This window comes from Vigna unguiculata, chromosome 5, assembly GCF_004118075.2.
Source record: "Vigna unguiculata cultivar IT97K-499-35 chromosome 5, ASM411807v1, whole genome shotgun sequence".
Lineage (NCBI taxonomy): Eukaryota > Viridiplantae > Streptophyta > Magnoliopsida > Fabales > Fabaceae > Vigna > Vigna unguiculata.
The window spans coordinates 46217820-46232658 of NC_040283.1; the positions used below are offsets into that span (position 1 = coordinate 46217820).

At 33.5% G+C, this 14839-nt stretch overlaps 2 protein-coding genes across 7 annotated transcripts; one reads left to right on the forward strand and one right to left on the reverse strand.

Annotated features, from left to right (window-relative positions):
- Nucleotides 1–3161: 3161 nt before the first annotated feature.
- On the forward strand, nucleotides 3162–4954 carry LOC114185143 (probable peroxidase 26). The gene is made up of 4 exons (XM_028072693.1): nucleotides 3162–3494; nucleotides 3856–4038; nucleotides 4165–4327; nucleotides 4420–4954. Exons 1-4 carry the CDS (start codon nucleotides 3165–3167, stop codon nucleotides 4839–4841), a joined length of 1098 nt encoding a protein of 365 aa, XP_027928494.1. The 5' UTR covers nucleotides 3162–3164; the 3' UTR covers nucleotides 4842–4954.
- On the reverse strand, nucleotides 4941–14594 carry LOC114185141 (small G protein signaling modulator 1-like). Of its 6 annotated transcripts, none has more exons than XM_028072688.1 (12): nucleotides 14574–14594; nucleotides 13831–13978; nucleotides 13205–13303; nucleotides 11518–11621; nucleotides 10375–11159; nucleotides 10132–10254; nucleotides 9917–10005; nucleotides 9636–9836; nucleotides 8191–8628; nucleotides 7183–7266; nucleotides 6169–6422; nucleotides 4941–5314 (listed from the first exon to the last, which is right to left on the reverse strand). In XM_028072688.1, the coding sequence occupies exons 2-11, from the start codon at nucleotides 13963–13965 to the stop codon at nucleotides 6381–6383; spliced, it is 2100 nt and encodes a 699-aa protein (XP_027928489.1). In that variant the 5' UTR covers nucleotides 13966–13978; nucleotides 14574–14594; the 3' UTR covers nucleotides 4941–5314; nucleotides 6169–6380. The 6 variants fall into 6 exon arrangements, with proteins under 6 accessions (XP_027928489.1, XP_027928490.1, XP_027928487.1 ...); XM_028072689.1 differs by lacking the exon at nucleotides 14574–14594 and adding an exon at nucleotides 14276–14546 and having other exon boundaries at nucleotides 13843–13978; XM_028072686.1 differs by lacking the exon at nucleotides 14574–14594 and adding an exon at nucleotides 14276–14546.
- Nucleotides 14595–14839: the final 245 nt, after the last annotated feature.

The window sequence follows — 14839 nt, forward strand, 5'->3', positions numbered from 1 at the left end:
CCCATAACTGTGCAGAATGTGAACACCGTTTTCTTGTAACTGGGTTTAATACATGTGTGTGTTTGGTACCTAATTTTTTCTCCATGTTTTGTTTTTAGACCTAATAGTAAAATTTCACCCCTTCCAATCACATTTTATCTGTTTATAAGATTGGCGTTTGACGAATAATCATGTGCATTTTTTTAAAGTTTGGGCTTTATTTTTTTACGAGTGGACTATCAATATCATTATTACATCATTTTTTAATAGTATTACGATCATGTAGACAAAAAAAAAATGTAAGACTAAAATTGAACAATTTTTTTATTAGCAGCTAAAACAAAAATTTTAAAACGTTTGTTGATAGTTTATAATGAAGACAATAAAAGCAAAATTTAAAATTTATTTTTTAATTGTGAGATTTAAGTTGATATTACTCCCCATGAAAATTAAAAAGAAATAATTTTCTTTGTAAAAGATTATATCTGATTCAGAATGAGATTATATTAAAAACAATATAATGGATTTGGATTCTCTGAATTTTTTTTGTTGTTTCTCTTTTATGTATTTCTAATGCATTGATTATCATTAGTTTTGATATTTTAAAATATATAAAAAAATATTTAAAATATTAATCCAATGTATTTTAATGTTCAACAAAATAACAAAAAAAAGAAAAAGAAAAAGTCAGTAGAAAATATGGACTCCAATATAATACCATAACAATAATATTTATTCAAGAGTTTCGCTCGATGAAAATAAGTACAGTTTGAAACTATTAAATTTAATTGGAAAGATGCAAATATACACATCATGGTATCATTCAACCGTCTGTCCACTTTACCAATACGAATATTTCATTTAATTGATTAACGGATAAACTATGCAAAATTAAATATAGTCATTATCTTAAATTTTAATATAATTTCATCCTTAAACTTAAAAAATAAATAAATATAATCATCATCACAAACAATACTATTGTGTGCTGATATGTTATTACATGTATATCCAACGTTGAAATAATTTTAATTAACTGATTCAACTATTCGTTTCTAAATACAAAAATATTTATATAAAATTTATATAAAATATAAAATTCAGTTATGAATTTAAGATATATAATATTTACGTTTTATATTTAATAGATTCTAATAAAAAATTTTAAAATTATTTTATTGAATGTTTAATAAACAAATATTATATTTTAATTGATTCTTTGAATCTCTAATATTTAGTTATTATGATCTTGAGTAAGCCTTATGGTGAAATTGATAGCAGTGCATGAGTGGATATACAACAACAACACCCAACTGTAACAGCAACAAAACTTTAATGTTATTTCTTTAATGTTATTTGATCACAAAGATAGCATCCAAGTTTAAAATAATTATAAATATTTTACTATTTAATATATATATATATATATATATATATATATATATATGATCATCAAAGGATCTAAGGATTATTTCTTAATTTTGACATATCTTCAATAATTATTTTTCATAATTATATGTTTGAGTGAAGTGACAATTATAAGTATAATTATGAGCATATTAGAATTTAATGAATATCATAATGAAAATTAAAATTGTTTGTCATAGAGGGATCTTAATAGGGACAAAGTAGCCTCCTTTTTCGCAATTCCATCTTAAATTCGCAACTTTTAACACTTCTCTCTTTGGGAGGAAAAACATGACTTAGTGTTATTAGTAATCAAGAAGGATATACTTTTTTCTACGTATAAAGCCTAGGGTTGTACAGTATGTAGAGGAAAAGAAGCTTAGCAATAATATTAAACATCAGAATATTTGAAACTATTATTTAAAATTATTGGCCAAAATCCATTAGTGTTAGTCAAACATAAATCTAGGCATTTTCTTTTTAAATGCGTATGAGTATTGCAGTGTAATACTCTTCTCTACGCCTAAGTCATCTGAAGATGAAAGTAAATGTAATAAAAGAGATTTAAAGATAAATAATTTTACAACAAAATCAAAAAGCTTTATTACGAACTAATTAACTTGATGTTCACTCAAGCAGACTTCTTACTTAAACTGAAGACGTGTTAGTATTTGCGGAGTTTTGTTTGACCTCTAGCGTTGCATATTGGAAGCTGCGACGTCGCTTTAATACTACTCATCATCGTCACAACACGGTGTTTAGAGAACATTCACAAGAAAAAGGAATGGTTGCATGCTGAGTTAAACGTTTATGCGATGGAAATGTTATGAGGTGAAGTAATATTTACTTGACATATAAATTAAAAGCCTCTTTAGTTAAGCTTGCTTTCGCCTGCTGAACTGCAATTAAACTCGTTTTATAATTTCTAAAACGCTTCTCTTTTCCTGCCGACAAAAATCACCTCTAACTTTGCTTATTTTGCCTATACGAAAATTATAGCCCAATTCACATGTTAACGTATTTATTTCTCCTCCTCATGTTTACTTTTATCACCTCCCAATGTGTGATCCAACTATATTAAACAGTCAAAAGCTTTACAACAAAGTTGCATTAAGGCAAGCATCGTAAAGTATGTTTAACGAAGGAACAAGTCCATTATTATTATTATTATTCATGAAATAACTAAGCTACGTTTACCTTCTCTTTGTTTCCATTTGACTAGGAATACCAAAAATTTGCATATTATTGCTTTGTTTCAGTGATCATTGGGAATTTATTCAGTGCATATGTTTGTGGTTTCAACATAATAAAAATAATGGAACTAACCTGATCCACGCTGACTGCGATGAGATAAGACCCAGATGGCACATGCCGCATCTTGAATCCATAACAATACTCATCGTTCACTTAGAAAACTGCAGTTTTATCGATTTGTAGGAAATATTGGATCAACAAAAGAACCATTAGACCCCAAATCGAAGTCGTGGTCACATGCAAAGCACGTTCCTTACTACCCACGTCAGAGCATTAAATAGCTTTAGAAGGAATGAAGGATGTTGAAAACGCCTTGGTGCATGTGAACAGCTCCATGCCTCACTCTTCCGCCACACGGTGCCGCAATGCTTGGATTATTAGATTTCAAATTTGTTTCTAAATCGAATTAGAAACCCATTATTCTATGAATTATATCATTTTGTTTAATTATTTTATAGTCCACTATGATGTTGGGGTCGGTTATGCCACCGTGACGGTGTGCTATATAAGCAGCAAGAGGGAATATGTTAGTGGCAGTACCGCAAACAAACAAGAATAGTGTTATACAAAGAACAAGAGTAAGCCGGAAGTGGGACTCACCCAAAATGGAGAGAACTATGCGTGTGGCCTTCCCACTCGTAGTTTTTGCAGTGGCGACCATGTGTTACGGGGTGGCAGACGCAGCAGTGGTGAAACCTCCGCCGACGTATTTGAAGTGGCATTATTACAGGATCACCAATACATGCCTCTACGCGGAGGAGTATGTCCGTCACCAAGTTAAACTGTTTTGGGATAGAGACAGAAGCATTACGGCAAAGCTCCTCCGCTTGGTTTACTCCGACTGTTTTGTCACTGTATGTACTCTTAACTTTGTTTATCCTGATACTGATTGTAATTTTTCTTTCCTAGTCCTCAATTTTCCAAACACAAAGGAAAGCCTGCTAGTTTAGTAGCGGAATTCTGACTATCTAGGCAGGGATAACAAAAAAGCCAGACTTTGACTAATATACCAGGAGGCATAGGAAGATAGTGTTGTCAAAAGTCCAAAATAATCAAATCATTTTGTTCATTTAGGTCGTTGGAGTTTAATAAATTAGAGTTTGAAGCATAGGATGACAGTTAGGTAATGCATGATTTGTTTTACAAACCTTTCAGACGAAAGGATGGTTTTGTCCTTTTCCCCTTCTATACCTTAAATCACATTTTGTGGCCTAGGGATGTGATGCGTCTATTCTGCTTGACGAAGGACCAAATCCAGAGAAAAAAGCGCCACAAAACCGGGGGCTTGGAGGATTTGTAGTCATTGACAAGATCAAAGATGTTCTCGAATCACGATGCCCTGGAAAAGTCTCTTGTGCTGATATACTTCACCTCGCCACCAGAGATGCTGTTCATCTGGTACTCTCTGAACACCCACTTCTATATAGAAGCATACTAGTCTACTTTCCACTTGCCACTTCATTAAGGAAGGGCTAAGATTTAAGCGGTAGAAAAAGTAACAGATTTGAGGACTGATGTCAACAGGCAGGTGGACCCTCTTACCCAGTTTTAACAGGAAGAAAGGACAGCAGCAGTACATCAGATGCTGCATCGGTAGACCTTCCATCACCATCCATCTCGCTGCAGAAACTTCTAGACTATTTCAAATCGAGGAACTTGAACGAAGTACACATGACAACACTTCTAGGTAAGGAAGACCTACATTCCACTAGAAATTACATACTATAATGTTTCTAATTTTTTGGTTGGAATGAATGTGTCTGCTGCAAATCAACACAGGAGCACACACAATGGGTAGAACACATTGTAGCTACATTGTTGACCGCCTGTACAACTACAATGGGTCCGGCAAACCCGATCCAAGCATGAGTGCCACTCTACTAGATTCACTTAGAAAACTTTGCCCGCCAAGGAAGAAGGGACAGCCAGATCCTCTGGTATACCTAAACCCAGAGTCTGGATCAAATTACAACTTCACAGAGTCATACTACAGAAGAATCCTATCCAACAACGCTGTCCTAGGAGTTGATCAACAATTACTATATGGTAATAACACTAAACAGATAACCGAGGAGTTCGCCGTGGGATTTGAAGATTTTCGGAAAAATTTTGCTACAGCAATGTACAAAATGGGGAATTTCAAGGTTTTAACAGGAAACCAAGGTGAAATACGCAAAAATTGCCGATACACAAATAAGTAGGAGGCAAAATCGGATGATTAGAGTGGACCAAGATATGCCCAGTATAAACAGATTTGTTTGTGTTTTGAAGGTAAAGAATAATACATGAATAATACCCTCTTTGTCTTTTATAACTTGTGAGTTTCAGCAATTCAATTCACTAAAAAAATCTTCTTCGTACAGCATGCATAAAACATAAATCCTTTCTGTTGATTAAAACCACCACAAAAATTGACTACATGTTCCCATATCTTACAACAATCCTTCCTACGACATCCACCCTCTATTTCTACTTGTATGCGTGTGTTTTTTCCGTACTCCAAATTCTCTGGATAGTAAAAAAACTTCTGTACAATTTTCTCCAGAAATGAGTCGAACCAAAAATTCAAAGAAATAAATTGTTTGCATAACCTGTGCACTTATCCATGATATAAATTGATTAACCTGGGAGCAACCAGAGTGATGAAAAAGCTCCCTTTCGCTCTTTCCAGTGACTTCAAGAGGGGGAAAGTAGAGAGAATATGTTAATACAATATAAGGAAAACCAAATGTAGACAAGAAACTCTTAATAGACAATGAAAGCTAAATAGGAATATTAAAAAAACGTATGCATATGTATGCTGCATGTATTCCACTTTGATCAATTTTATAACCAGTTGTAACACCTTAAAAATAAATTAACCAAAATCAAATTTCTATTGAAAATTCGAGTAATCAATTATCTGAAACCATTCCTGAGTAATCAACAGTGCTAATGAAATGAAGTCCGTGCATCCCCAAAAGACATGTTGCATGCGTGAATCAATTATAAATAAAATTATTTACAAACAACAAAAACACACAAGTGCGTAGAAAAAAAAAAATAATCCCTTACAAGATATGACATAAGTAAATTAAGTCCTAAAACCCCTTTAACAGTGATCACAATTTTCTCCATATGGCAGAAACAACAAAGGCAACAACACCTTCTACATTGCGCAGTCTTAATTTAGTACGGATAAATTTTAAAGAAATAGAAGCAACAACGTACAGATACACCAGCATACACATACAAAAATAAAATAGATCATTTCTCCTTTATTTGATTCCCTATTTGTGGCTTTTGATGAAAACTGACAATGAATTTCTCCTTTTGTTCATTCCGTAATAATTATACCTCAAGTATTCGCTGTTACCCGACAAAATATTTTTTGGACATTAGTAATCCTTTCGTCAAATTTCCAAGGGAAGAGAACTTTGAGTGCAGCACTCTATAGAAATACCTTGGTAAAGACCGTCCATGAATCAAATTGAAACTTTCAATAGTCAATCAAACTAATAAAACGTGATGCAGAACAAATTGATTTACCTCATTAAAGAGAGTAATGATGACAATGACATACAGCAGCTGAATGAACCTCCAAAAGCAAAACCACTTCAAGCTGCAAAGTCTTCCATCCAAAGTGGATAAGTAATGACTAAAGTTTTAACACCAGACTCCCATTTGGAATCGCAGTGCAATATACATGAGATAGTTTTTGTCATTCAGAGCTTCTGTCCCAAGATATTGGCGACATTACCTTAGTCCACTTTCTCCTCACCATAATTCATTTTCTTGATTACCTATCGAGAGATGAAATTTTAATTTCAAAAACTAAATATTAGAAATATATAAGGATAAATACATTTGTTAAGTATTCCTTTAGGCATTTGGTAGTGAATAAAGCAGGAATCCCAACGCATCAACATGAAATGAACCAGACTAGCAAACTCCAGCTATATTTCCAAACTTTTTTATCCGTAAAAGATTATCTTTGAATTCAGGCTTAGGACTAACTCAACCAAAAAAGCTAATGCAGGAGACAATAGTTGTCCACCACTTATATGTGCTATTTTCTCCGTATCACTAATCAATGTAAGATCCCCGGCTCACACCTCACACTATGGATTGTATATTACAAGTGTGAAATTCACAAAACTGATATATATACTATTTTCTCCATATTACTAATCAATGTAAGATCCCCAACTCACTCTTTCACACTATTTATTGACAAGTGTGAAATTCACAAAACTGAACATACACAGATGATTCAATAACTGATGAACTGATAGACCTAACAACTACTAGGATGCACTAATACCGTCTTACAATTTGGACTTATGCCTGACTCAAATCCAAAAATAAGCTGATGAGGCAAGATATATCTTCTACTTAAATACATTATTTCGGTCATATATCACTAATAAATATAGAATCTCCAACAAAGTAAAACAATGATTAAGCACTCACCAAATAAAAAATTATACAAGGTTCGCAAAAACAGTTAATACCTTATACTATGAGTAGCACATAGAGGAACATAACTAATTTAGGATTTACCTTGTTAAAATATTTCTTTTGGAGTTTGATTGCAGTTGTTATGCATCTTTTCACATTGATCTTTAGCATCTTGTCATTGAAGATCTATGAAATATAAATTTGCTATATAAAGTTAGAGAACGCACAATAATGATTAAATTTGTATATATGAATTTAATGAACCACCTGAGGAAGGAAAACTAAGATAGAACTTGAACGCAGATCTCATTAAAAAAAGTAAAGATGTTGGTTGAGAAAGAAAACACAGTTAAAAACAGATCTCCTTAAGAACTTAAAGAAATTTGTTTCAACTTTCGAGAAATGATTACAGAAAATCACAAAAAGAAGGACATAAAATTGGATACAATAAAATAAGCTAAACAAACCATGGTGAAATGATAAAAGAAATGAAAAAAATAACTTTTTGGTCACTATAATATAAGTTTTTTTTTGGCCCTCTTAATTTTTTCATTTTAGCCTCTAATCATCTGGCCTGTATTCTAATCTATGTTAAACACAACATCACTTAAAGACAAGGGCCAAACAAGAAAAAAAAAAGTAAGAGAATTAAAACAAAACAACCTTTTAGTCATGGGAACTAAAAGGCTCTTTAAGCCTACAAATATATTGAGAAAGGGGGTTTAGTAATATATAGTAACACCAGAACCAGGTATAAGTTGATGCAAGACAAGAAAGTCATCAAATAGGTACAACAAGCTCCTTTAACCTTCTTCAACAGAGTACAACAGACATCATTAAATGATAACACTGATATGCAATTATTCTACAAGTTAGTTTGCAAATGTCATGAAGGTACAAAGTCCATGGAAGAATACAAGCTTCCAGAAATAGAAGTCCGTGCAGTTTCAGCTTTACATTTTCAAAAACCACAATCCAAACAAAGGTACCCAAAACCAAACATTAAAAACATAAAATAGAAGACAATGTAAGAACGGTAAAATAATTATAAATTTTGAAACAGTAATTAAATGCTGAATAATAAAAAAAACTAAAGATTAAAGCACCTGCCTTTATTATATCATCAAAGGAGTGAGTTTCTCGAAGGATCTTCTGGCGGTTTAAAACCAGAATTGCTGCAACGCAGAATGTGGCCAACTCATTATTTTCTTTCATTGAAGAGGAAATACTGTTCATTTTTGCTCGATCATTTTTTTGCCAGATATTCCTTGCCAATCCACAAAAGGAATGGGATGAGAACAACTTCAATTTGATGCTGTATCCAGAGGTACAAGTTCTTTCATGACTTGAATGTGAGCTAGCTTTTGTGTTGTCATTTTCATTATGATTTGACTGTGACCTACCCTTCACACTAGCATCACCACTGTCTGCAATTACTTCTCTCAGATCATTGCTCGAGTCTCCAGGAAGATGTAATTCCAATGCTTCCAGGCAATTCTCTTCTAAGTCATAAGCCAAGGATTCATCAAAGTCAGCTGCCCACATCATCTGCACTAAACGAGAATATTCTGATCATGTATTGATGGACTAAATCATTGATGTATCGAAAAGGGCTCATTAGAAAATGGCACAATATAGGCAACATTCTTATAAATACACACACAGAGAAAGGATGTATCAAGAGAGAACTCTGGGTTATGATGGAAAATGGCAACTATAAATTTGTGTGATACAATCATACATGAAGAGTCAAGATTAGAAGTGAGTTACTGAGCACATGGCCACCTAAAAAAAGTCATTTCATTTATCTATTAATTTTGACCTTTCAATAGGATCTAACAATCCACATTTATAGTTTTCTTTTTTCACAATAACAAATAATTCTTACTAAATACCCTTTACTGTATAAATATGAGAGAACAAATCAAATTACTTTGCTGCAAGTTACAAAAACTGCTATAGTAACTCTATAAACGCTACAGTTTTCATTAAATCCAACCCTTGAGTTGTAATAATATATTATTATGAGTGTAATATTTATACACTAACAATGTAAAAAATTTAATGCAAAAGTTAACAAATTTACCATACATGTTTTTAGAATTGGATGACCATGCAAAACTATTTTACATTGTCAATGCAAAGTCTATTTCCTCTTATTTAATTCTTTTGTCAAATTCTCTAAAAATGGCGCAACTATAAGCATATAATGAAAGAATGTTTATGTTTTATATATTTTAAAAGTATATTATCTTACTTTTGATATATATATATATATATATATATATATATATATATATATATATATATATATCCGATAAAAAACCGTTGAGTTATATCAATGTTAGTTTAATATATAGCAATGTAAACTAATCCTTCCTCTATATATATCGTTATTGACATTTAAAAATCATTTCAATGTTTTCCAGTAATCCAATAATCTCTAGACTTTCTGTTGAAGTAGAAGCAGGCAAGTAAAAAAAGTAGTTCCCCGAGAAGTAGCTATTGAATTAATTGGTTCTATTTTGAAGATATGGGGGGCATTAATCACAAACCTCCCACATTGAAAGAGCCTCATTGAAAGACAACTCTCTTCGAAAAAGAACCAGCAACATACGAAATGCAAAATGAAGGCTTTCAGCTCCAATTTTCGAAAGGTGGGCAAACATTTCTTTGTCTAACAGTTCAAGAATATTCCATAAGGCTCGCAATTGCTTCAACACTCTAGTTGGGCCTTCCATTTGAAAATTTTCTCTCTGGAGATATGTGAAACAAAACAAGTCAGTCACCACAAAACTAACTTACATAGTTGAAATTTAGCAATATTTGTGAATACCATTCTCCTTAAAAGCATCTCAAAACACCAAAATGCATCTGCATTATCCTCAAAGATTACAACAAAGGGAGACAGCAAATCGCTCATACCTAAAATCAAATATTCAGTGAAAAAATAAGTGTTGGCATCCAGAGTCAGTGTGACAGGACTCTTGATAGAACAAAATAGAACAGAATCATTGGTAAGAAGTCAAGAAATACCAAGGAAATAACAACCTTGGCAATACCCCGTAGCAGGATCAACCCAGGCATAGACAGCAAGAATATCTGACATTCTGGCTAAATTTCTCGTGTCCTCATAGAATTCAAGATGACTATCAGTCCTCACAACATCAACAACTGAAAAGGAATTAGAAAAAAGATAAGGTCAAAATATATGATATCACCAAAAAGAGAAGATAAACCTCTCTCCTTGTTTAACTAGGGGGGAGAGGGAAACACACTATACAACTTAGGTACCTATCCTATGCAAGGTCCAAAGCCATTCTGATACTCTCTCTTCACTGACAGGCCAAGCTTGAGAAATTGAGGATCGTATCATTGCTGGCTGAGGTACATCTGATATTTTTAGTTGATTTACCATCTGTGCTTGATAAACTTGATTCTTAGACAGAAGTCCCGGCTCTTCCTCATCAGGTGAAGCAATTCCAATTTCAGAGTCCATGGGATGTAAGGTAGCAAGAGGTTGTTTGCTATTTGATTCAATAACTAAATCTACATTGTTATTAATTCGAAAGCTATGCATACTTTCATCTTCAAATATTGATTGTTCTGGCACAGGAAGCTTATCCCTGAGCTCTATGCCTGACTGATATTTACCACTATTTTCAAACATATCAGTGACAGATAAATGAGGAAAATCAAAACTACTGGCACTTACATAATCCAATTCCTCATCTTCTCTCCCTGACTTTGGGGAACTGGAGTTTTGTTGACCAGAAGAATCATATGCTACATTATCAGTGCTGACTCTCAAACTAACTAGTTCGACCCCATCATTTGAGCTATTCCAATGGCTTACTTTTGCTTCCTCTGTACAGATATTGCTCCTATCATAACATTTTCCTACTTCAACATTATTATCATAACAAGTAGATTCTTCTATATTATCCTGTAATTTCCGGCCATCTTTGGAATAAGTCCGCACATCCATTACTTTGGATCCAACAACATATGCCAATGAACCAGTTCCAATACTTGAATGCATTGTTTGGCATTGCTTAATCAGGTCCCTATAATGCTCCCTGCAAGGACAAATTCTTGTGGAAGTCCATAAATAATAATTGCATACTAAGAATACAGAAAGATGCTACCCTAGTTGAAACAAACCATATGACCATTGGATGCCAAAGTCATTTTCCAAATACCACTTCCAAACATTGACACAGTTACCCAAATAGTAACCAGATGCCAAAGGAAGGTAGCTATGCATGCATTACCATATGGTTACAATCATCGATGATAGAAAGATTGAATTTAGTAAGTTCTGAGTCGTGAAACTCCAGGCTAATGATAGTAAATTCAATATTAATTATGTGAAAAATATCATACAAGATCCCAAAATTGGAGGAAAAATGTAAAAGGAAATTGAAGGATCCACACCTCCTAGCCGCTCTCAACCTTCTCCGATACTCAGCAGTGCTGCTCAGCGTATAACAACCTAGTAAAAACTCCCAAACTTCAGGTCTTATTGATGGATCTACACCCTAACAAAAAATGTATAAAAAAGTGTAACAAATCAGGAAGACCAACAATTCACTAATTAGCTTAAATTGATCCTTCTAGAGTACAGATTTATACATTCATATTGATGAAAAAATAAATTACATTACAAATTTAAGTAAACATAAAGTAATCTACAATAAATATATTTAGAACATGGCAAGAAAGTAACCAGATTGGTTGACTCAAAAAATAACTTCAAGCTTTTTATGATGTTATTGATGAATTAAAACACATACATGTGGAAGAACTTCATAAGAAAAACAACTTGTTATCCCGTGCAAACTGATTTGCATATCACCAATTTGGTATATTTAGAGAATAATTCCTAGTATGATATAAAATGAATAGACTCAGTTTAGGGCATGGTATAGGATTTATTGAAGTTCTGCCACTAGGCCATGACTTAAGGGACTTCTTTTTTTCTATTTTAATGAAATGGTGGATTACTGATAAAATATTTGTTAAATAGTGCATGTGCAAGAGACCGTAGTACAATATAAAGTAATGGGAAAATAAATAAAAGTTATTGTATATTTTTGTGAATATGATGAACAGAATGCATTTTATTAGGCTTTCAGCATAAAAATTAAAGCAGCCAGGGTTCTGTCATCAATAGGATCCCAAAAGTAAAACACACTAACGCCTATGATGAACAAAGCTGTTATGGTTGTGTTAATATCAGTTTTGCGATGTTCATAAATTCAGTATCAAAGGGAACACGAGACTTCCCTATAATGCCATGGTAAAAACAAAAATTTTAGTGATAGAACTGACTCTGTTGACAATAGAAAACATTGAATGCAGCACGGTGAATGTGGACTGGTTCAAACTGTCCAGCTCATTAGAAATTTGAAGGTTAAAGTTAAGGAAAATCCCTTTTTCTTTTATCACATTTACAAAAGAATAAAGACAAACTGCCTACTGCTTATTTTTCCAGTAATTATATATACCAAATTGACTTTCACATATAATAAATTAGCAGGTTGTGGCATCATGAAACCTCATGATTTCATTAAAAAACAAAAAAAAATAAGAAGATCCACCTTTGAGTTGTGAGCAACATCCATGTTTTCATAAAAGTAATAGACAAATAAATCCTCCCTTAAGTTGAGGTTTCATTCCCAAGAATATGGATTCAATAAAAAAAATACTCTGCCCCATGCCATGCCCAAAATTTATCCGTACTCTCTCACGTTTGCATCTAATATAAATTATTCTTTTATGTAAAATTGGCAATTTGCACCTTTGGAATTGAAATTAAAATTCAAGAAAAGCAGGTCAATGACAACCACTGACAAAGAACACCCTCGACCTAAAAGCATCCGTGACCTTAAAGAAACTAAAAGAAATAACTACATATTAAATAAAGTTAGGCAGGTTTGTTCAAATCTATTACTCTATGCACAATAATTTTTGTTTTAAAAAACATGAATGGGTGCACCAAATTCATGAGCATGCATCATCCTAGACCGGAAGAAGATGATTATGGTGAACAGGGGATAACAAAGATAATGGTGCAGATAAATAAAAGAAGAAAAAGAATCACGGCATAATGACAACATACCCCCAGCACAATCAATTTTAGAGCTTTCCGGAAACCAGACACCTTTCCTTCACTATCTGACATGGCTTGCCACTTGTCTGGCTTAAGCATTCTCTTTACCTGCTCGATGAAGATTAGTACAATCGTTAAAAAAGGTCACCTTATAACAAGATTATATATCTACAATTAGCAACAAGATCTCCATAGATGCCCATGTGTTCAAATGACAAACAGAGAGGAATTTACTCTAATGCAAAGAGGGAGTCTGAGCGTTCTCAAATCACAGTATGTATTCCGCTATAGAAAAACCCGTGTAAAGTGCAATCAACCCAGAAGTTCTAGGGCATTGTCAATAGATGAACTAGCATCAAATTACAGAAGATGCTTTGAACTGATCATCCTAGTCCCATTCTACACAGAGGATAACATTCAAAAGAGCCCTGATATCAATCCTTGACAATATAAACAATGTTGAGAAAGAAACATAAAAAATTGTTCAACAAATAACAAAATGCTGCCTACCACTAGTCTCAGATAAAAAAATAAAAAATAAAGAGCAGCACTCTGAGTATGATGATGCATAACGAACGACCGAACTTGAGCACAAACAACGCAATTAAAAAAACGCGGTAGAGTTGTAGTCTTACAGTTACAACAACCTTTGCGGGCGAGTGAGAAAGGCAGGGATCCCCAATGTCACGCACAATGGAACTCAGTTTTCGAACATTGATAGCCCCAGCGTTTCCACAATTCCATTGGTTCTCTTCGCCACAACAATACATCACACTCGCTCACCTTCCATCACAATCACCAATCACAGCAATGTCAATAACTAACTGCACACATATTAAACCCCTAAATGCATGCCGAACGAAAACCTTCAATGTTACATTTCTATCGTTGTTGTTATTGTCATTTGCGTTTCAATTTCAAAATTCGATCACCGAACGATGCAAGTGACGACTACAGAATATTCCTTCTTTTGCATAGATTGAACGAGCAATAGTCGACGGTCAGAAAAATACGCTGATGAAAGAATGCGATAATAAAATAATGAAAAAAAAACAACGAAATCACGAATCGCAATCGTACCGAAATGTAAGCAGTTGAATCGAGAGGGAAATGGAAGAAGGATCGAAGTCGATGGTGGAAAGGATTTATTGATTGAAACGGAAAGGGTTTGAGTTGCGATGAGAGAGAAAAAGAGAGAGAGAGAGAGAGAGAGAGAGAGAGAGAGGGAGAGAAAGAGAGAGTGATGGAGTAATGGAGTGAGTGGAGGCTGAAGTTCAGGTTGAGGAGAACCTCCTCCGTGCGTGCATCGTCGTATGCTCAAATAACGAAAAAAGAAGAAGTGAAAAGACCGTTTTGTTTGTATTTCCCTGTTAAGTACCTTCGATAATTTGAGGATTAACCGATCCTCACTGCTTTCTGCCAAATGCTAAGTACACATTCGAACCATTAATAATTATTATAATTGATAATTACGAATAATAATACCGTATTTAAGAATTTTCAAACACACGCAGTCATAAAGCACCGCTTCAACACAAAAACGCGTGACAAATTAAAATAAATATCAAAACACAACATATTTAACGTTTACTTTTCTTATATAGATTTGCGTGTATCAAAATTTAATATTATATATATAATACT

Bases quoted from the DNA above. Each gene is read 5' to 3' on its own strand.
- LOC114185143 (XM_028072693.1), top strand. From the start codon at position 3,165: ATGTTAGTGGCAGTACCGCAAACAAACAAGAATAGTGTTATACAAAGA. The intron at 3,495-3,855 runs GTATGTACTCTT...TTTGTGGCCTAG, and splicing joins ACTCCGACTGTTTTGTCACT to GGATGTGATGCGTCTATTCT. The intron at 4,039-4,164 runs GTACTCTCTGAA...TGATGTCAACAG, and splicing joins CCAGAGATGCTGTTCATCTG to GCAGGTGGACCCTCTTACCC.
- LOC114185141 (XM_028072688.1), bottom strand. From the start codon at position 13,965: ATGTATTGTTGTGGCGAAGAGAACCAATGGAATTGTGGAAACGCTGGG. The intron at 10,255-10,374 runs GTACCTAAGTTG...ATTCCTTTTCAG, and splicing joins TTGGACCTTGCATAGGATAG to TTGTTGATGTTGTGAGGACT. The intron at 8,629-9,635 runs GTTTGTGATTAA...CGTTTAGTGCAG, and splicing joins AGGCTCTTTCAATGTGGGAG to ATGATGTGGGCAGCTGACTT.